Consider the following 23979-nt stretch of genomic DNA (forward strand, 5'->3'; position numbering starts at 1 on the left):
CATGGTGAGCAAATTAAAAACAAAGGAGGAAAGGACCTTAATTATCTCACTAAAGGAAAATTTTAATTTTTGTAATAAAAATTTCAAATTTTGAATACCTTCAGTCCAAATCTTGCAGTCTTTTTTTAAACCATTTTTTTCTTTTTTTGGTTGTTAAGATTTACACCCCCAAATTAAAGTTGAGCCTGTGAGATAATAAAGGAGCTAAGGTACTTGCCTTGCATGTGATTGATCCCATTTAATTTCCAGCAATACATATGGACCCCTGAGAATCATTAGACATGACCCCAAAAGAAAAAGAAACAAAACAAAGAATAAAACCAATCTGGAATGTGAAAAATATAAGGCTAATAAGTCACTAATAGAGTACATGTTATAAATATTTCATCTTTTGTTTCCTGGCCACATCCAGCAGTGCTCAGGACTCACTCCTGGCTGAATACTCAAGAATAACTCCTGGCAGGACTTGAAAGACCTGATGGGATTCTAGGGATTGAGCCTAGATCTTAGGTGCAAAACAAATGCCCTAATCACTGTACCACCTATCCAGCCCCTATTCTCAAAATCACCCTATGTAACTGAAGGAGAGGATGAATTATGACCATTCTGTTATGTAGGAAGGAGACTCAGGATGGGGAAATCACCCATCTAAGATCACTTAGCAAATGGTAAATCCAAATTTTAAGATTCCCTGATTAGTGTTTTTTCCTACTACTTCACAATGCAGGCTGGAGCGATTGCATAGCGGGTAGGGCGTTTGCCTTGCATGCGACCGACCCAGATTCGATTCCTCCACCCCTCTCGTAGAGCCCAGCAAGCTACCGAGAGTATCCCACCCACATAGCAGAGCCTGGCAAGCTCCCCATGGCATATTCCCATATTTTATATGCCAAAAACAGTAACAACAAGTCTCACAATGGAGATGTTACTGGTGCACGCTCGAGCAAATCGATGAATAACGGGAGGACGGTGCTACAGTGCTACTTCACAATGCAAAAGTTGAATGTTTGCTTTGTGCTAAGAAGCATGATTCTATTGCTTTTGTTTTCTTTGCTTTGGGGCCACACACTGAGGTGCTCAGGGCTTACTGCTGGCTCTGTGCCAAGGAGTTTCTCCTGGCAATGATTGGAGACACATTACAGTCAGTAAGGGAGCTTGCCTTGCATGTGGAAAAAGCTGGATTTGATCCCTAGCACCCCATATGGTTCCCTGTGCACCGTCTGGGCAATTCCTGAATGCAGAACAAGGAGTAACCCCTGAGCACTGCCAGGTATGGCCCCAAAACAAACAAAAAAAAAATTCATAAATAGAACAAAAGTGTTCACTTTCCAGAGCATGCCATTTGGTAAACAGAAAATCAGAAAAATAATTTTAGTCCCCACTTCAACACCTAGGTAATTAATCTCAGGCAAGTCCCTCGAGTTCTATTTCAGTTTTATACTTTATGAAGTATAGTAAAAGTTGTCTTTTAACATAATCAAAAATTCTAAACATTTTATATAATAGAGTGCTGCTGGTATACAATATCTGAAAAGCAAGAGGGTTGGGGGCAGTGGGAGTTAATTTTTAAACATCTTAAGGACACAGGCACCTTTTCTTTCTTTTTTGAGATTTCTTGTTTAGTATATAGAATACTTTGCTCTCACACTCAGTGAATTCTTTAAATTCCTTTTACTGCATTCCTCTGGGACATGAATCCAAAATTATTTAGACATTTTTCCTGTGAATAGGCTAATTGGTTTGAACAAGTTACACAGTAAGTTAGTGGCAGGATCAAAGGTCAAAACATCTTATCAATATCTCAGCCATGCCTGGATCATTAAGCAGCACCTCTGCTTAACAAGGATAGAACTGTGACACCCTCTCTAATGGCAACAGAATTCTTTCAGCTGAACCTTATTTTAGCCATCAATTTCTTTTCTTTCATTTATTTTAAGCCATCAATTTCTTTCGGTTCCCATGCTAAATCCTTTTCCCCAAGATCTGCCTCTTTTTCTTTCTCTACTCATGCCTAACGAGAAAAGAAACAGATAAAAGGAAAGCTGTAGTGTAGGGCAAAGCATCTGAATAATCCACAAGCCAGACAATCCTGAGTAAATGAGAGTTAATTAAATGGATTTTTCAACAGAGTAGAACATGAATTTTTTTGGTCCCAAATTTTAGAATATACAATCAATTTTTGAATATGATACAAAGTTTCAATAAAATTTCATTTTTGTGAAACTTCATAATCAGGAACAAAATAGAAATGAGAACGTGCCTAAATTGACTTACTGAAGGAAAAGAAAAACACCCATAGGAAGTGTCACTGGGACAAGACAGTTAAAAAAAATTCAACATCTTTCAGAAAACATGTCTCATTAACAACATTAACTTATAAATTACCAGGTGGAGATCTACTGAAAATGTAGATGAAAATTAGTATCGCAGTTCCTTAAAAATTAACAAAAACTAGAACAAGAACATACAGAAATTCCACTGCTAGTAATATATTGGAAAGAAAGAAAATCATTATGTTGAACAGGAATCTATGCTTCTAAAAGGTACAAATATGCAATTGCATTTGGGGATGTTAAGATACAGCATGGCAGTCGCTGTTAACAATACTATATTGTAGGGGCCGGAGAGACAGATAGGCGCACAGAAGCATGAAGGTTCAACCCCAGGAATGCATGGTTCCTCAAGCACTATCAGGCAAGACTCCCAGCACTCAGCACTGCCTAGTGTGGCGAACAGCCCCCCTCCCCAACACTACCCAAAAAAAAAGATCTTGCATTATATACTTGAAATCATTAAAAATAGATCTTAAAATTTTTCATAAGAAAAAAATTACTACTATTTATAGTGCTGAATGTTAACTAAAATTTTTGGTGCAATTATTTTTCCAAAATATTCAAATATTAAATAATTATGCTATCTTAAATGTCAGTTATATTAAAAAAAACTTACTATGTCAATTATATCAATAAAACTGGGAGAGAGAAAATTATACAAACACAGGAAGCAAAGCACAAAGAGGGCAGATAAAAGCATATATGGAAATTTGAAAAAAAATTATCTATTCTTGTAATCCTTAAGCAGCTTCAAAAATCCTATAAAGAAATTAATTTCCCCTTCTTCTAAGCTTGTTCCATCTATGCGCATCCTTAGTATGCTTTTAATTTTGGGGAATACCACAGAATTGTCAGATTTTGTTAAAAGGGCAAATTCCCAGGCCCCAGACTTTTTTTAAACTCAGTATATCTGAATTTAAGGCAGCAATTAGTTCAGATACTCATTACACATTAAGTATGAGGTAGGTGTTATGAAGTCATCTTTATAGTCAAAGAAACAAACCAGGGGTAAAGTAACTTGCTAAAAGGTCACAAAGCTTTTAATACACAAGCCAGGGTCTGACTGATGCAGTAAATAAGGTCACTTCTTCCATTCATTCTTTTATTTCCTATTCAATAGCTATCTGAGTTGTTTCTAGAAAGATGCATTTAGAAACCAAAGGCTGGTTATTTCTCTGCATAGCCGACCATTCTGGAGAAAGCTTTCCCCTTTCAATGTGGTTCTACCCAGGGCAGCAACCAGAAAGGGTAGAATAGTTAAAAGTGATCACTTTGGACAAGAACTGAGTGTTGGAAGGAGGTGAAGTGATATACATGATAAGCTTACCGTTTCTGTATTGCAAACCATAATGCCCAAAAGGAGAAGGGTGGGGGGGGGGGGAGAGAGAGAGAGAGAGAGAGAGAGAGAGAGAGAGAGAGAGAGAGAGAGAGAGAGAAGGGGAGGAGAGGGGAAGAGAGGGGAGGGGAGGGGAGGGGACAGGAGGGGAGGGGAAGGGAGAGGAGGGGAGGGGAGGGGAGGGGAGGGGAGGGGAGGGGATCTAAAAAACAAAGAAAAGGAATGGCCTAGTTTTCTTTCTGGAGATAGAATCACTTTGCTATTTTAGTTATGGTCTTTCTTTTCTATGTACACTGTTTTTTTATATATGGGGGATAGTATTAGGGGCCGTAGAAGCAGTATAGGGGCTAAGGCACTTGTTTTGCATGTAACCAAGCCCAGTGCCACCAAGAGTGCTGAGCACAGACAGGTGTAAACCCTGAGCACAGCTGGGTGTGGCCCATCACCCCACAAACCTCTCAATAAGTGAAATTAAAAAATGGGAGATATTTTTAAGTGTGCCTTTTAAATGTTTCCCTGAAAGATATTGTTTTGTTTTGCTTTTTCTTTTTTTTTTTGCTTTTTGGATCACACTCTAAGGGCTGGAGCGATAGCACAGTGGTAGGGCGTTCGCCTTACACGCGGCCAACATGGCCGACCCGAGTTCGATTCCTCTGCCCCTCTCGGAGAGCCCGGCAAGCTACCGAGAGTATTCGATATGCCAGACACAGTAACAACAAAGTCTCCAATGGAGACGTTACTGGGCCCGCTCGAGCAAATCGACGATCAACGGGAGGGCCTTTACTTACTTACTTACTTACCTTGGATCACACTCAACAATATTCAGCCCTTTAAGAGTCACCGCAGCATTCTAACACAGGGCATTCTAACTCCTGGCTCTGCACTCAGTAATTACTCCTGGAGTTGCTCAGGGGGACCATATGGGATTGAACCTGGGTTGGCTGCGTGCAAGGCAAATGTCCTCCTTTCTGTACTATCTCCCCGACCCCCAAAAATATTTTAAGGTATTTAAAATACTTTCAGCTATCAAGAAAACTCACCTACCTGTTTATTCTATTTGTTAAACTTGTTTTAAATTGAAATTAAAAATATCTTAAATTGAAAATAATCTATTTCCTGCTGCAACTTTGTTAAATTTGCATTTCTTATTAAAATTCTTATCACATTTTGTCTTATGAACTTTACTCACTGAAGGAAATCTTCCCACCATTTTTTAATTAAAATACTAGTCAAACTTTCTTCTATTTGAAATTTCATATAGTCTTTTTTTCACATAATTAAGCTGAGCAGAGTGTTTTCCTGCTAGAGTGATATTAACCAGATATGTAAAGTATAAAAATATGTAAACCTAATATCCAATATACTATCTGCTGAGGAAATATTAAAAAATTTAACCTGTGTGTACAATTTCAAATTAAGACATGAATCAGACAAGTGAAATAACTACATTTCAGTTAATAGTCCTCGTCTGGGTTATTAGACAACTATTATCTTCAGCCTTACAATTCAGGAGGAAACGGATTTGTTCTAGCACTTTAAGAGTCACAGTGGCATTCTAACACAGGACAGAGAATCACACCTAGTACCAACACCAATAATAGCCATCCTGTTTTGCTACCTTATGGTATGCCTGTCCAATTCAACAAAACCTGCTTTTTTTTTCCCTGTAAGGGAGCAGGTCGGTAGACAAATAACCCCTGGCTTTGAAACACTTCCTGTTTTCTGCTATCAGTACATACCGGTCACTGGTAATCAGGTACGCTGAAAAAACAAGTGAGAAGAAGAGAAAGAAACGGACTTGCTGCCAAGCCTTCATAAATTCAAGCTGATTCACCCTGTTTGTTTAGTTCCCGTATTAGCTTGGTTCAAGATACTGCTCTGAAATATATTTGTTCAGAAGCCCCGGCAAAAACATTTTTTTTTCTTCCAGTAGGAAAACAGGCCCAGGTGGAGTCTGGGGATTTGAGAGGAAGAGAAACCTAAGTGGGATTTCTTTTGAGTTTTTCAAGTAAAACAACGTCAAGTTCTTTCTGGAAAATGTTTTCCTTTACCTAAGACTTCATATTTTCTTCAGTAGTCATAGTTTACCAGGGGGCTATTAAGATAATATTACATTTGTATCAGCACATATTAACAGGTCTTCTTAGAAAAGCAGAAATATGACCAGATGCTAGTTGTATTACTATCTAATTATTACTATGCTAGTTATTACTATCTAGTATTACTGTAATACTTGGATATTATCTAGAACTCCCTAATGACTTTTTAAATTTCAGGAAAGACAACCATTATAATCGTCTCAATTTCTTCACTGATACAAATCACATTACAAAAGTTACTTCATTTGAGGCAGTTGGGATGGAGAAGGGACCACTATGATAAAGATAGCTGGAAATGATAACTCTGGATAAGAATTGCTTGCTGAAAGTAGGTAAAGGAACAAACAAAATAACCTCTCAGTATTGCAAACCATAATGCTTAACAGAAGAGAATGAAGGAAAGTGCCTGCTAGAGATAGGTGGGGTGTGTGTGTGTGTGTGTGTGTGTGTGTGTGTGTGTGGTGTGTTAAGTGTACACTGATGGAGGGATGGGTTTGGAAAATTGTAAGAACCACAGGAACATCTTGAACACTTTCGTAATTATCTCACGATGATTCAATAAAAAAAAGTTACTTCATTTAAAATTTTTCCCCAACAAAGTTAGAAATAGAAACTAAGTTGCAATGACTTAACCCAGTTAAGCTACCATTGTCTTTCCCGCAGATGAAATCATAAAGCCTCATGTCCAATGCCACCCAGTGAGTAGTGTACAATCAAAATAAGAATTTTTAAGCAGTTCAACTTACCAACTAATCGAAAGACAATGAAACTGGGAGGCCAGTTCATTAGGTGATGTGCTGACAGAGAGCCATACACGCAGAGAGATTGGGGTATTTTTCTAAATATTCCTGGCTGAATGATCCCATTCACCTCTCCCAACCTAACTCATAAAGCTTAGTCTCAAAGGCTAGCAGCTAAAGAAATTTCTTTCTCCTCTGTGCTTGTCCACATTCTGTTTATTCTTTGACCATATGTAAGCTTTTTGAAAACAGCCTGATGGCCGTGTATTTCCTAATCAAGGTGATACTGAAGCAGGTGTGGAGACTTAACATCTGATTACAGCACTGAAATGAAATCAGGTGTTAAAAGAAACGAATAAATTTCTACTCTCCCTCCACTCAAAAATAATTATCACTTCCTATGTCTTATCATTTTTATAGTATTTTAATCTCAAACTTTTCATTTGAAATAGACCTATGTTGGGGATTAATCTTATTAGGGGTCAGATGCCTTAGTTTTTAGGTACTAGCAAGTATCAGATTCTGTTTCGATCACCTAGCGACCTCAGGGTAAATAAAACACTCCTTTGTTTTAATTCCTCCTCATCTGCTGGAGACAATCAGCTTTTCAATTTTTTCAGAAGGTGGTAAAAGCCCACTTCAGACCAAATAAGAGAATTTTTTCTCAAGTATTCTGGGGAGGGGAAATAGCTCTTGCTTAAAAGTTAAAAGAAAACCAGAGCGAGAGTATTTTTTGTTTTTGTTTTCAAGCATAAATTCTAGTCTGTAAGTGAATCAGGGGTAAATCCCCTCAAATGAATGGAATGACCCCCACCTCCCACGAAATGAATAAATCTTGAGACAAGAACCACAGGAAAAGGATCAAGTGTCCAGGGCACTCAGTTACCAAAAGTAAATGTCTGATGCTGCAAACATAAAAGGGAGTGTTTCTCAAGAAACTGGACACCAAAAGTTGGTAAAGTACTACACACTTAGTTCCCCTTCAACTGTAGAGCTTAGAAAGAAAAAAACTGAACGTACAAGGCTAGAAGCACGTGCTTTGCATACAGGAGTCCAGCTAAGCTTGATCCTGGCCAGCATATGGTCTCCTGAGCACTGCTTGGAGTCCTGAACATGGACTGGGAATCAGCTCCCTACCCTACTAGGTATGGTCAGCAACAAAAATTAGTTTTTCTGTGACTGGAGAGATATCTGGAAGTGCGGAACACATGCTGTGCATGAAGGAGACCTGGGTTCAATCCCCAGTTCACGTTTCCTTTGAGCACACCTGAGAGTGACCCCCAAACACAGAGCTAATGGTCCCAAAGTACTACCAGCTGTGACCCAACTTCCCCCTCACCCCTGCCCCAAAAGAAAAACAGAAGTGATAAATGTATGACTGTGAGGACTTTCAGATTTTATAGCAACAAAGATATTTGGGAATCATAAAATTAAACACAGACACTGAATAATTCAAATATTTCTGACAAACACAAGACATCAAGCTAATAGTTAAATTTGATTTTTGCTAGTTCGTCATTTTAGGCAGCACCTTGTGGTACTCAGGGCTTACTCCTGGCTATGTGCTCTAGGATCACTTGTGGTGGGCTCTGGGGGAACATACGGGATGCCAGGGATCAAACCTGTGTTGGCTGCGTTCAAGGCAAACACTATGCTTTTTTACGGCTCTGTCCCCCAAATTTGTCTATCTTAATATCATCAAAACTTAGGCAGATTCTTGTACCTTCTGATGTGATTTGGTAGAAGTACAGACCACGTGTGGCCTGACCAAAATGTATAGATATATTGGACCTAGTAAGCCCTCTATACCTATTTATAATTTACAGGAAATAATGGGCCTAGAGGGACAAGTAAAATCTCATCATAGAGATGAAATAGAACAAATTCAGACGTGGAAGATTTAAAAATTATCTAATACCTGTAATTTAAGATACAATTTTTGAACTGCTATTTGAAAACAAACATGTGAAAATGGCATGAGATTTGGTATGTGTATAACATTTCACGATCATGACCATCCTGTTATTCGTCAATTGCCTCAAGCAGGCCCCAGTAACGTCTCCTTCGTCCTAGCCCTGAGATTTTTTAAAAAGTGCCATATTCAAGGCTCTTTCTGAGAAAGGAGAATGAGACCCATCATTGTTACTGGTATTTGGCATATTGGGTATGCCACAGGGAGTTTGCCAGACTCTGCCATGTGGGCAGGTTACATTTGGTAGCCTGCCAGTTTGTCCAAAGTAGGAATGAGATAATAAGATGACGCGCAGCTGCATTTGTGGCCGCGTGCTTCTGGGAGCTGGGTTTTATAATCTCTGAGTCTTGGCCGTTGATGGGATTACACGTGTATAACATTTAGGTTAAAAAAATGTTTCAGACATATTAGCCAGATGTAGTGGCTGATTTTCAGTTGAACCTTTAGTTGAATAAAAAGTCAAAGATCTGAGAGCTAGTACAGAGGTTAAGGGGTCCTGAGAGATAGTCCAGTGGGTAGAGCACTTGCCTTGCACACAGCCAACCCAGGTTCAATCCTCTGCTCCCTAGTATGGTCCCCGAGGCCCTGACAGGAGTTGCTGTTGGATGTTGCCCCCAAACAAAAATAAAACAAAATAGTCTAAGATTACGATTTTGAGGAATCTGAATTCAAAGTATTACATGACGTGGCAACCATGAAAACAAGCATCTCTGTCTCCTGCTGTGAATCAGGTAATTGACAGTTCAGTTACTCTGGCTGAATCCACCATGGTGTTGAGCTGAGACCCTGAAAACTACTACTTGGTCAATGCCAAAAGGGATATGGCAGGAATTTAAAAGCAAGTTCATTCATGCGAGACCTGAAGCTACTCCGATGAACAGGTGCTTTTCGCAGTGAGGACTTTTACAAGCTCGTTGAAAATTTCATCAAACTTCACTGTAGATTATTTCCTTCCCAAATTATTCTCTTTCCTTCTCTCCTCTACAGCAGCCAGACTAGACTAGACTGAGATCTGACAGCGCTCCCATCTTACCACAGGTGTTTCCACCCAAATCCCTTGCAAGACTGCCTCTCGTGAGAACCCAGGTTAAACAGATGATGTCAAGGAACTGGCATGTTAGACACAATAACATCTATTGTGTATCTTAAAGTCATTGTGTTATAGATAAAAACCTACTTAAAAGTGGAAGAGGATGATTGCAGCCTGATTTTAAAATACCCCTCTTTAAAAAAATCAACAAAAAACAATGGTGATAGAGACCAGTGAAATATAAATACACTTTCCATTTTTGTTGTGTAGCTGAACATGTTCATAGCAGGAAGTGAAAAATGAGTAACCGAAAGATGTAGTCATTTGGAGTCACCAGAGCAAAAGCACAGTAGGGAGGGCATTTGACTTGCACACAGCCAATCAAGGTTTGATCCCTAATACCCCATATGATTTCCCCAAATCCACCAGGAGTGATCCCTGAGTGCAGAGCCAGAAGTAAGTCCTGAGCACCTCTGGGTATGGTTAAAAACCAAAACCACCGAAACAAAAAGGGAGCCATTTAACAATCCTACCATGCAAAAAAAAAAAAATCTCAAATCAGTAAACCTGCATTTAATTTTGTAAATTTATCCTGGCAAGCTCCCCGTGACATATTCGATATGCCAAACACAGTTATGACAAGTCTCAAAATGGAGACGTTACTGAGCCCACTCGAGCAAATCAATGAACAATGGGAGGACAGTGCTACAGTGCTACCCAACAGAGTGCAATTGTGTTTATTTCCTTGTCTGTCAGTTGAAAAATGCTGATTGAGTTCACAGAAAATACATTTTGAAAATTCAGTCTCTCCATGGACCACCTAACAGTATCCACACATGAAAAGCAAAAATCAAAAAGCAAAGACCAAACCGTAACTCTGATGAAACAAATTTGTGTTCCAATCAAGTTTTAAAATTTGGCAAAAATGCACTGTTACCAAAACCTTAAGGCAGTAACAGATGAACCTTAACACAGGACAACAAAGATTTCCTTCCAGTCTCTTGGACAGAGGCAACCAGTTGAGTTCCAGAGATAATACTAAACCAGTGGGGTTATGTCGAGCTGCCAATATCCAAGTTGAAGTTTTCCACGATACAATCTTCTGCTATGTAAGCAACGATGAAAAGTTCTTTTTTCTCTTGGTTTTTAGCCACGCCCAGTGGTGCTCAGGGCTGACTCCTGGCATTGTTCACAGGACCTATGTATTGCTAGGAATTGAACTGGGATTGGCCACACTCAGGGCAAGCACCTTTACCCCTGTACTATCTCCCAAGCCCATGAGCACTTGTTCACAAGTTTATGCTATATGTATACAATGTCCCAAATGAAAGACCAAGATATTTGCTTAAAAACAGAATGTATGATGCAAATCTGCAAGTCTGACCTGCATTAGGATCATTGGAGACTTGTTACAGATTTTTCTGGGCTTCTCAGCATTCAGGTATTGGTAGGACTCAGAATTTGTAGCACTGTAGCACTGTCCTCCCCTTGTTCATCAATTTGCTTGAGCAGACTCAGTAACATTGTGAGACTTGTTACTGTCTTTGGCATATCGAATACATTACGGGTAGCTTGCCAGGCTTTGCCGTGCAGGCGAGATACTCTCGGTAGCTTTCCGGGCTCTCTAAGAGGGATGGTGGAATCAGAGTCGGGTCGGCTGCATGCAAGGCAAATGCCCTATCGCTGTGCTATCGCTCCAGCCACAGATTTGTATTTCTAGAAAATTTCTGTAGCAAATGCTACTGGTATGAGAATAGCAATTTGAGAAATGTCATAAAATCGAATCTGTAATAGTGCAATGGGTAAAAACTGCTCTATAACCTTAGGCAAACTATATGACTATTCTGTACTCTGGCAGTTCTTAAACAATTATATAAAATTATTTTAAAGCACTGAATATTTTAAAAGTTAAAAGGGCACATATAAGTGTTTGTGTGCTATACTAAAATTATACCAAATTAAGTCACTATACTTAAAGACATAATAATCTTTTTATTTTTTCCCTTTTATGGCTCACAACCAGGGGTTAATCCTCCGGGGTTACTCCTGGCTCTGCATTCAGAAATTACTCCTGGCAGTGCTCGGGGGACCACGTGGGCTGCTGAGGATCAAACCCAGGCCAGCTGCATGCAAGGCAGACACCCTACTCACTGTACTGTCACTCCAGCCTAAGACTGTAGCACTGCACTGTAGCACTGTTGTCTCATTGTTCATTGTTGTTTATCAATTTGCTTGAGCAGGCACCAGTAACGTCTCCATTGTGAGACTTGTTACTGTTTTTGGCATATCAAATATGCCACAGGCTCTGCCGTGCAGGTCAGGCACTCTCAGTAGCTTGCTGGGCTCTCCGAGAGGGACAGAGGAATTGAACCCAGGTCGGCAATGTGCAAGGCAAACGCCCTACCCGCTGTGCTATGGCTCCAGCCCAAGACTTAATGACCTAAAGGAGTACAGGGTACAAAGTATCTAGTCAGCCCACTAAGCTTTTTCTCTTGTCCCTAATTTTTGTCTGTTTTATGTGTCTGAACTATATCTGGCAGTACTCAGAGGTTTGGACACTGATGGTCCCCCGAGCACTAACATGAGTAATTTCTGAGCAGAGCTAGGTGTTTTACCAAACTGGGGTTGGCTGTGTGCATGGCAGTTAAGTAGTCTTATCTCTTGTACTGTATCTCTTCAGAACCTATGCCCCCTGATTTTAGTTAAAACTGACATTTATGGTTCTGAAATATTCATACATAGAAATTTCAATTTGCTATGAAAAGCTAATCATTTTCAAACATTTATCAAATTTTTGTTAGTTTTGGGGCCACGCCCCGTGGTGCTCAGGACATACTCATGGCTGTGCATTCAGGGATCACTCTTCCTGGTGTCTGGCTGACCATATGGGTGCAAAGGATCAAACCAGGGTCAGTTGCATGCCAAGAAAACACCCTATCCTGCTCTACTATCTCTTGGGCCTCATACTAACAATGTAAGGTAAAGGTAAAGGCCCTCCCGTTGTTCGTCGATTTTGCTCGAGCGGGCCCAGTAATGTCTCCATTGGAGACTTTGTTGTTGCTGTGTTTGGCATATCGAATATGTCACGGGGAGCTTGCCAGGCTCTGCCGTGCGGGCAAGATACTCTCGGTAGCTTGCCGGGCTCTCGAAGAGGGGCGGAGGAATCGAACTCGGGTCGGCCATGTTGGCTGCGTACAAGGCAAACGCCCTACCGCTGTGCTATCGCTCCAGCCCACTAACAATGTATTTTTACCAAATGATTTTCAGGTTCTTCCAACAGGATTTCCTTTGCTTTTGAGAGATAGCTTTAGCTTCTGCTCTTTTGAGAATAGTTAAAAATAGGTAGGAGAAATAGTTTAACAAACTGAGTACAAGCTTTGCATGCAGGAGGTCTGAATTTAATCCTAAGCACTTCATGGTCCTCTGAGCACTACTAAGAGGGACCCTGAGCACAAAGCTGGCCCTATAGTCTCGGGGCACCCCTGGTGTGGCCCAAATAAATAGTGATAGTAAAAGAAATGGAATACTTTAAAAATCTTTAATAATCTGCTCCTATAAAGTTAAGGTGTCCGCTCATAACAACATACACCTTTGTGTAACCACAGTAAGTGGTTAGAAAGGTATATAAATATTTCCCTAGTCAAGTCTATGACACTAATAGACTATAGTCTATAATACAAAGACTGTGATTTACACGTCCCATGGTACATTTAAACAGTGACAGCAACTGGTTATACACTATATATGGATTAAGGCTATCATTTATACTAAATAATTTTGCATACTTTAAACTGAACAAAGAGAATACAGTCAAAACTCATTTTCATATGCATAAAGTCAAAGTCCAACTTGCCTTTTCTAACTCTCCCATATTCATTTTTTAATATTGCTGAACTAACACCAAAGAGAACACTGTCTTGATTAAAAGCATCTTTATTGGGTCATAAAAGCTTTTTGAGAGTGAAAATTATGACTTAGGATGAGGAAGAGTGTTTTGCTAACTTCCTTTTGAACTGTATTTTGGTTAGACATAAAAACAAAATGAATTATGCGTTATAAAGGCTAATACACCCTGCCCTATCTAAAGTTACATTACATTCCCCCCTCCGCCCCCCTCCCCCCAAGAGGCTGACCAAAAAGAAACATAGTAGGGGAATAACAAATGGCCAAAGGCAACAGAAGCTGGGAACTGGTCTTCAGTAGGAAGCTTACCACAAAAGGGGAGGGAAAGGGACAATGGGACAATGGTGGAGGGAAGTGGACACGGGCGGAGGGCGTGGTGCTGGAATGTGTTATGCACGAAACCCTACCGTTAACAGTGTTGGAAACCATGATGCCTAAGATAAAATCTAAAAATTTTAATTAAAAAACCTTTTTTAGGTTTAGCAGTGATAAAATATAACCTTATATACAGGTGTGAAAAAGAGAAACAAGAGGAATGAGATTAAGAAACTATGTGGGTAGTTTATAGCTGCTGATGGAATTGTATGCATGCACATAGTGAATCTAGAAGAAAAAGAAAAGGGATTTGATGAAATCTAAGATAAAGGGCTCCAGTTCCAATTAAGACTCTGAAAGAGCTTGCAAATATTTTCAACAGCCTTGCTAATGGAAAATGTTCTTATATAAGGACTTGAGACATTATCTAAACAGTCTGACTGAAGTATGCTGGTTCACTTGCTAGACACGTATGACACCAAGAAGATTAATTTAGAATTCTGGAAGAAGACTGATTAGCTTGTGCAGGTGTATGAAGAATGACACGTTAGGCAAAAGGTTATGTAAACCATTTACAAAGAAAACAAAGACTGGATTTCTACATTCCTGGATCCCTACTTATCTTTTTCAAGCTATGAAGGACCTGAAATTCCTTGAACACCAGCATATGTAGCTGATAAGAGTTCCTGAATTAAGAAATTATAGTTTTTGACCATTATGACAATATATTTTTAATCAAGTTAATAAATATGTATACAACTTTCTCACTTATTTAAGAAGATCACTATAATTATTCACCGACACTTCAATTTTATTTTTAAAAAACATCATTCCTGGGCCCAGAGAGATAATAAGTATAAGGCACTTGACTTGCTACCTGCTGACCTGGGTTTGATACCTGGCATCCCATAACATTCTCAGAGCACAACTAGGAGTAATTCCTGTGTACAGAGATAAGAGTAACCCCTGAGCATGGCTGGATATGACCCTCAAACCAAAATCCAAACAACAAAAACATTATTGTTTCTACAATACTAAGATTTTGAGGTGCTGCCATTTCAGAACAGGTAGCTAATAAGTGCCAATCAGCTAATCCTCACTATTATTTCCAAAGAGACTAATAATGTATAAACTGTTAATCAGATTATATATATATATATATATATATATAAAATCAGTAATCAATACTGTACACAGTAGTAAATTTAAATCTTGACTACTGTAAGATTTTGGTGTAGTACGCACACATCTTATCTTTTCATAATGTACAACTGTGTTTGGGGGCCACATCCAGCAATGCTCAGGGTTTACTTCTCACTCTGCACTCAGTAATTACTCCTGGCAGTGCTGAGGGCCCTTGAGATGCCAGGGCTCAAACCTGAGTTAACCAGATGCAAGTCAAGCGTCCTCCCACTATCTCTTCAGCCCAAACAACTTTCTGTTTTGATTTTGGGTAACAGCAATGCTCAGGACTTACTCCTGGCTTGGTGCTCAGAGATCACTCCTGGTAGGGATTAGGGTACCAGACCTAAAATACAAATGTTAGATAACTCAAAATTCTGCCAGATGAATACACTACTTGGATTATTATTAACAAAAAAACCCAAATTATTAGTTAGCAATTAGTTAATATCAACTAATACTAGCTAAGATAATTGTGAGTTTCAAAGAAAGTGTGGCGCACAAGACTCGAGCCTTCGGTGGCCAAGCCACCTCCCCAGGTCAGAATGATGGCAATGGATGGACAAAGGGAAAGGGAACGCAGAAGCAGGGCCCCAGGCTGGTCAGTAATTGGTTGATTTCTCTCCTCCCTGGTGTAGTCCGATCTCTCCCCTTACAGCACGACTGTAGTCATAGTTTTGATCGTAGTCCCAGTCATCATAGTTCCATCATCCTAGTCTCCTCGTTGACCTCAAAGTCCTCTACCTTCTAGTCTAGTCCTTATCTTCCTTATAGTCTAGTACTCAACATTGATATGTTCCTCTTTCCCCTTACAGCATAATTATATAGAAATCATGAAGGGTGGAGATACACACAGGTCGGGTTGAACATTGTCCTAACAACAAACAGATGTAAAAAATCTCATCTGAGGGTTCAGCACTCCATCCAGGGTGTATTGCTTTCTTGTTTAACAATCATAGTAAATTTACTTCTGGAGCGATAGCACAGCAGTAGGGCGTTTGCCTTGCAAGTGGTCAACATGGCCAACCCAAGTTTGATTCCTCCGCCCCTCTCGGAGAGCCCGGCAAGCTATCGAGAGTTTCTCGCCCGCACGGCAGAGCCTGGCAAGCTCCCCGTGACGTATTCGATATGCCACACACCGTAACAATAAGTCTCACGATAGAGATGTTACTGGGCCCGCTCGAGCAAATCTATGAACAACAGGAGGACCGTGATACCATGAATATTTCTAGTCATTTTGTATAAACACAGTAAGAGATATATATTGAGCTTAAAGGGTGGCTCTTCCTGGGGACATCTCGCTATATATCCCAGACTACAGTCCTCAGGCCAGATTAGTCTTTCTTAACCCCAGTAGGGTCCTTATTCAGTTACTTCTTTTTGGGTCATGACAGAATTTTTTTCATGACCTTGCTCTTATTATACTTATGGCGCTTAGCTTGTCCCCTTTTGACACCAGGGTAGCTTACTGCTTGCCCTGGGTCTATCTAGTCCCTTCACCGGGACACTCCTTTTGAGGGTGTTAGGAAGTAAAGGAAACTGAAGTTTAAGTCATGTAAACATGATGGAAGCCCAGGAGTCGTTATTATTTGGAGTCAATTAACTCCCATGTTACAAAAGCATAGCATCAACTGTCTTCCTGCGTCCATACAAAAAGGACATTGCTAAACAAGCCATGTAAATGACATAAAGGAAAGAGAAAAGCAATATAGGATTATTAGTGCTTGATGGAACTGGGTGTGCCTCAGGGGCACCGTTGTGGGAGTAACTCAATAAAGCAAAGTTCCCTGCGGGAGGAGCAAGGACAACCCAGTGCTATCCAACAATCAATCAAGTTAATTTTAACTTAAAATTTAACTTAAACTTAAGTTTAAGTAAAATGAAACAGGTTGTTAGTGATGATTGTACTTATGCTACGGATACACACTATAGAGATTGTACACTGGTAGATGGAAAGGCTGGTCTATGTTAATAATATTACTTTCACTGTTTATAACTATGCCTGAAACAGAAATGCTTCCTGAAAAATAGGTTTGAAAACTTAATGTTACTCATTCATATTCCTCGCATATAATTATCTGGGAGCAGGGGACAAAAAACATGACTTTACCATGCTATAAAATTCTAGCTCAGTAAAAACTCGAACCACAGGCTTGGAGGCAATGGGATAATATAGGGTTTAAGGCTGCTGCCTTGCTTGCTGATGACCCCCGTTTGACCTCCAGAACCAGGTATGGTCCCGCAAGCAGCACCAGGAGTAAAACCTGAGCACAGTCAGGTGTGCCACCTCCATAAAATATGAGCTTGGTTATTCTTGGGTAATATTTCAAGTTTTTAGACATAATAAAACCACTAACTTCTGTAAGTCAATGAGAAACTTAAGTGCATGGGGGGAGGAGAAAGATGCCTTTGCTGATGCAATGAAGCGTAAAATACTCAAAGTCCACTAGTCTCATACTTGTTCTTCAACGAACAGCAAGAGTGTTTAGCTGCCAGATAAGTGACATGTTTCCTCACAATGGGATGACTTATCTTTTAGAATTTAATTACAGTGCAAACGAACTCATTTGTTATGTATTAGAATTTGTCCACAGAGAATACATTTAACACTGACTTTTACATGTTATTTTAAAAGTTTTGATTCCTGAATGGCAGTTCTTTCTTAGGTAATAGATTGTCTGCCGTGAAGGGCTGGGAAAGGAGCTCAAGCAGTGAAGCACTTGCATGTATGAGGCTGTGGGTTCATCGCACACAGCAGAGGAGAGAAGGAGCCAGGAGGATAAATTGGGAGGTGGGAGAGTGAGGACAAGCTGGTGTGTTTGGCGTCTTAATTAACAGATGTTTTAACAGGTAAGTCCATGAATAGTTCTTAAGTAGCTCTGTAGCACTGTCCTCCCGTTGTTCATCGATTTGCTCGAGTGGGCCCAGTAATGTCTCCATTACTGTGTTTGGCATATTGAATACGTCACAGGCAGCTTGCCAGGCTTTGCGGTGTGGGTGAGATGCTCTCGATAGCTTGCCAGGCTCTCTGAGAGGGGCAGAGGAATTGAACCCAGGTCGGCTGGGCTGGCCAAATGCAAGGCAAACACCCTACCACTGTGCTGTCACTCCAGCCCAGTACTTAAGTAAAGGCCAATATTAGTAAGTACTGACTCAAAAATCCTAATCAGAAGATATAAATGAATACTGTCTATGGTATCAATCAATAAGCCCAAAAGTCTTACAAATTTTATCTTTATCATACCGCATATACAAATATGCCTACTATTAACATCTACAATTCTGCATAATAATTTCTAATAATAAAAATTCAATATAGAAAACACAGATCACAAGTAACTGAGGTAGGGTTTTCATCTTAAGAAAAGGGGTGGGGTTGGAGCAATAGCACAGCGGGTAGGGCATTTGCCTTGCACGCAGCTGACCCAGGTTCGATTCCCAGCATCCCATATGTAATATCAGTTGTCTATAAACTTAGATGAAGATCAAATTACTCCTGACTACCACCAGGAGTAATTCCTGAGAGCAGACCAGGAGTAACCCCTGTGCATTGCCGGGTGTGACCCAAAAAGCAAAAAAGAAAAGGGGCGTGGCTGGAGAGATAATACAGTAGGTAGGGCATTTGCCTGCACACAACTGACCCGACAACCCATATGGTGGTCAGTCAGCACCAGGAGTAATTCCGGAGTGCAGAGCCGGGAGTAAACCCTGAACATCACTGGGTGTCGCCCGAACTGACCCCCACACTCCCCAAAAGGGCTACGGAATAGTTCAATGGTTAGTGTCGTCCAGCACGTCTCAGTTTGACTCCTGGCACCACATGGCTTCTCCAAGTACAGTCCTGGTGGACCCCAAGCATTGCGACCTGGCATGAGTAGCATCATATTCTGGGGCCTGAGCACTAAACCGACAACCTCATGGCCAAGAACTGCAGGTGGGACCCAAGTTTCCCAGTACTGTTTGGAAGGTTGTCCCACACCAAAGTGATGTAGTTGGCCAGAGGATAGTACAGCGGTAGGGAGAGCTTTGTACACAGCTAACCCTGGTTTGATTCCCCAGCACCAAATATGGTCCCTTGAGCACAGAGCCAGGAATAAGTCCTGAGCACCTCTGGGTGTGGCCACAAAATACCCCCTCACCAAAAGCTGTTTAGAAATAGCACTATGCTTCATGTATTTGACCCAACAATGTTCTGTTTTAAACTACTTGAGCCTAACACTATTAACCCACTATATTTAGTAAGTTCCCTTAGAAATAAATATGCTAAAGCCATCCTCTTCCTATATGTAAGGAACCATATTGCAATAAAACTAATAACAACTTGAGAAAAGGGAACCAGAAAATTTCAAGAGAAAATCGTGTCTTAATGAACTTAATATTTTGAAAATAATATTTAAACACATCAAAAGTTTGGATATGCTTTATTAAGCCACAAATTTCAGGAAATACAAAAATATTTAAGAATTGGATTAACCATTTCACAAATACTAGCACACTTCACTGACAACATCCAAGTTTTCTAAGTAGCACACACGTATTTAAGTACTCTTTGAAAAACCTCAATTTAAAAAATAAATTTACTGGTAACTGTCGCAGAATTTACCGAATTTTTCAAAATTCAGTGTAAAAATATGTGATAGAAATACACGTATTGAGGACTGGACGCAGCACGGCTTGAGTTGTCAGCCTCCTATTATTTGTAAAAGGCACCAGTAAGTACACGACCACTACTGAAAATGTTTTTGGTAAACCAAAGTAATGGATAAATTTAAAAACAGCTCACTCTTAAAAAAGTTAAAACTGGTAAGAGTTTTTAAGGAGGAAGTGAATTCTATTTATATATGGATTAAACAGAAACTTCAAATTACTTCTCTCACTGAGAAAAAAAAAACGCAGCATACTAATGAACATTTCAAGGCTGGGCACTGATGGAATTTTCGTATCCAAAATGTGAGTTGGGAATGAGGCAATACTGATATTTCTGCATATACATAAAGGTAAGTGAAGGGCGAGAAGTACCTCACAGTAGGCGCTGTCTGATCCTGGCACACCACTCTGGCGAGTCTGCAGGCAGCAAACCACTGAATATCCCCATGCTGGCTAATCTCCCAAGCAGGTGTCTTTATTCAGTGATTGCAGTTATTAATAAGCTTGCTAATCAAAGACTGAACTTTTGGGTAAATATATACAGACACTTGAAAACGTCCCTAGAGACAAGATTAATTAGTAAATAAACTAAAAGGGGCAAAATCCAAAAAAATGTTAAATTCAGGGTCTCCAATGGAGATAGGCGGAAAGAGGTAATATCAGTTGTCTGTAAACTTAGATGAAGATCAAATTCATCAGACAGTTTGATAGTGAGCTTTAAAATTTCTGTACAGAGTCTCACATAAAGCTATCTACAGAAGCTACAGTCAGGAATTTCTTTTTAAGCAACCCAAGAGGCTGTGAAAATAAGCTAAGGTGGAAACATAAAATGAGAAAGGGGTAGAAAGGAACTCAATCTACATAACTGCTAAAAGTTTTAGAAGGCAACATTTATTCTAAATGTTTTGATTGCTTTACCCTCCCTTATTTTCCTAATAGTTAATAACCAATGGGTTTTGAAAATGAGACAGTCAGCCTGGTACCCAAAATAGTACATACACTTACTGATGTCATTGGATAAAAAGTCAACTATTGGGTAGTCCCTTGTGTGTTTTGAAGAGGGAGTTTCATTATGAACTACAGAAATGTAATCTAGAAATGTGATATAAAACAACTTTAAATACAAATAATCAATAAAAGAGAAAATTTTGTGCAACCCTTTTAAATAGCTTTTTAAAAAGAAAATCCAAGTGTTAGGAAGAAATACCTTAAATTTGAATTAGGGAACTAATTCTTATATGAAATACCTGTATCAGTGATATTCCAACCAAGTAAAATATTTCAGAACTATTTATGTTTATGTACTTTGTCTAAACACTTCTGTTTAACTGCAATGCATGTAATAACTTAAAACATGGATTTTTCTTATATACTGAAACTATATTTCTCCAGGTTTGATGAGTAACTTTTTATATATCCCATGTTCACTTATAAACCTTGAAATAATAATTTAAAAAGGTAGTACCTACAAAGAAATTTTATAGTGAATCTATAATTTTGCATTCCAGAAAATGAATTTTAAATTTTCTTTAATATTCAAATACAAAATAGCATTTTAATTTATTAAAGCACAATTCAAGTATTCTTTTACACTTTATATTTAGCCAACTAGTACATGATACTAAGTGAGTCTTTATAATAGTTTTTCTTTTTAAAGATGACTGTTATACAAAACAGTGTAACTCTATAGTACTCTAAATTGCTTAGAATAAGTTGAAAGAACAACTAACAGTACACAGCGACCTTTATAAGTAAATCATCAACACAAAAAGGTTACATAAACATAAAACATTTGCAGGACACATCCAAAAGTATTTGAACTCATGTAAACAAAGACTATGAATATTTCTTTAGGGAGAAACTTCACTACCTTAGAGAAAATATATTCAAATGGTTGTGACTTTAAACCATATATTATCTGAATACCACATAAAACCAAGAGGCATAACCTATCATTTTAATAACTGAAAGAGGTTACTTATTCAAGAATAAAAGGTTGATACTTTTTTGAAACAATGAAAAAGAAAGAAGTATTTTGAAAATAAACATCCACTGTTTTCTAAAAATAAATATACATACTTAGTTTAATGTATTGCAGCACAGGAATATTGTCCTAACATTAACTAAACATTCAATCAGTAGTTTTAAAATATATTTCCGTAACGAGTCTTCAATCTTCTACCTTGTTAGCTGCCCAACAACTTTCAAAAGAGTTTTATTCTCTTGCTTTAGCTGTTCATTTTCATCTTCTATGTCATCTAGATCCTTAAAGAAACAAACAAAAATGTTTAGAAATATTCTGACAGTGATGGAAACATTTATTTAGAAATAAATATACAAAGACACTTCATACAAGCAAATAATTTGGAATGGGGCTAACTTCGGATGCAACATGTCAGCTAAAGGATGACTCCACTACTCCTGATTAGTAAATATGGCACTGACTCTTGCCAGATCTTTCAGCTTTCAAGAGAAACCAAGGAAGAATTAATTGTGAACCTTATAACTTTAATAATTATGAACAGCTAAATGTTTTAAAACAAATCCTGCGGTGAGAGACAGTACAGGTGTAAAGGTGTGTGTCTTGCATGCAGCTGACCCTGATTTGATCCCGGCCTCCACCTGTCAGATCTTAAGCAGAATCCAGAACAGCTTCTAAGCACCTTGGACCCCCACCTCCTGCCTATCCCTCCTCTCTTATCTAAAACTTAAAGCTAAACTACACACACACACACACAAAGGCAGCAAGAGATTCTGAGTCCCTGATTACAACTTTGGGTCAAATAGGCATCAAAAGATACAGGAAGCAGTACTGGATGTACTCCTTTTAAACTGGGTAATCTTTAATGGGTGCATGCTGAGGATGGGAATCTGGAAAGATGACAGAACTGAAATACAAAGAAATGGTATCTGAGGCATACAGAGTGGTTATGATTCAATATATATAGTAGTTTCCTTTGCAACATTTTTTTTGAGACACAGGCTTTATAGGTTAAAGAAAAAAAAATAGGAACGATGGTACTAGAGCAATAGCACAGCGGATAGGGCGTTTGCCTTGCACGCGGCCAACCCGGGTTCGATGCCCAGCTCCCATTATGGTCCCCTGAGCACCGCCGGGAGCAATTCCTGAGTGCAGAGCTGGGAGTAACCCCTATGATTCACCAGGTGTGACCCAAAAAGGAAAAAAAAAAAGGAAAAAAAACACAGAAATAAGTATCACCCACTGGTTTTAAAGGTATATAACTCAGCTCTCTTGTTTCTGAACTAAATCTGGAGGTGCTCGGGGGACCATATGGGATGCCAGATATTGAACCAAGGATGGACATAAGCAAGGCAAGTACTTTACCCCTTGTACTATCTCTTTGTCCCCTGTGTGTTCTATGTGAACCCTAGTGTCAAATCTACTATAACTTAAGCTGAAATGTTATTTCAGGATAGATAATTTACTCATGGTTGAAAGCAGACATTTATAATTCATTATTGCAATTTAAACCACTGATACTTGAGGCAACTAATTTGAATTATAAATGGGCTATAGGAGCAGCCTTCCAATAAATTTATATAATGTCTCTGGACAATAAGGCAAATTACTCTAAAATGTACAAAAATAGAATCTGCATTTATTCAAGTGGAAAATAAATGCTGGAAAAACTATCTACTGAAAAACACAACTACAAAGATATGGAATTCCTAAAATTAGTACAGCAGAAACCTACTCAAGATGTACAAATAGTGTTATACAATGTATTACGCACAAGTACCTTTTACTATATTTCAAGCATACCATGGAGATAATTGCAGGTCTGTTTCCAGACCACAGTTAAAATAAAGTTAATAATGCAACAATGCAAGTCACAATTTTTTTGATATTCTAGTGTATATCAAAGTTTTATTTATATAATATAGAACTCCGTTCAGTGAAATAACAGCCTTGTGCCTAAAAAACTATGTAGCACTGTAGCACTACATAGCACTTCATCGATTTGCTCGAGTGGGTCCAGTAATGTCTCCATTGTGAGACTTGTTACTGTGTTTGGCATATCGGATACATCACGGGGAGCTTGCCAGGCTTTGCCGTGCGGGCGAGATACTCTCGGTAGCTTGCCAGGCTCTCTGAGAGGGGCGGAGGAATCAAACCCAGGTCGGCCGTGTGTAAGACAAATTCCCTACCCGCTGTGCTACTGCTCCAGCCCAAACCTATGTATATGCCAAAATTTAAAAATACTTTAGAGGCCAGAGAGATAGTACAGGGGTGAAGGTGCCTGCCTTACTCGTGATACTGCCTCCATCCCTGATACCACATAAAACCCCAAGAACTGCCAGGAGTGACCCCGGAACACAACCAGGTGTAGTCCAAATCCCTCCCCTTTATAGCACTTTAGCACTGTCCTCCCGTTGTTCATTGATTTGCTCAAGCGAGCA

The 23979-nt window shown here is 39.3% G+C and overlaps 2 protein-coding genes across 2 annotated transcripts in view; one reads left to right on the forward strand and one right to left on the reverse strand.

Annotated features, from left to right (window-relative positions):
* Positions 1-23979, forward strand: part of SYT1 (synaptotagmin 1) — a 551120-nt gene that overhangs the window by 505313 nt on the left and 21828 nt on the right. The window lies entirely within an intron of this gene.
* The window catches only part of PAWR (pro-apoptotic WT1 regulator), a 100621-nt gene continuing 95966 nt past the window's right edge, over positions 19325-23979 (reverse strand). The window contains exon 6 of the mRNA XM_056119907.1: positions 19325-21822. Coding sequence (XP_055975882.1) covers positions 21736-21822 — 87 coding nt within the window. The 3' untranslated portion in view covers positions 19325-21735. The remainder of the gene's footprint in view (positions 21823-23979) is intronic.

Source organism: Sorex fumeus, unplaced genomic scaffold (genome assembly GCF_029834395.1).
Source record: "Sorex fumeus unplaced genomic scaffold, SorFum_2.1 ptg000003l, whole genome shotgun sequence".
In the NCBI taxonomy this organism is placed as follows: Eukaryota; Metazoa; Chordata; class Mammalia; order Eulipotyphla; family Soricidae; genus Sorex; species Sorex fumeus.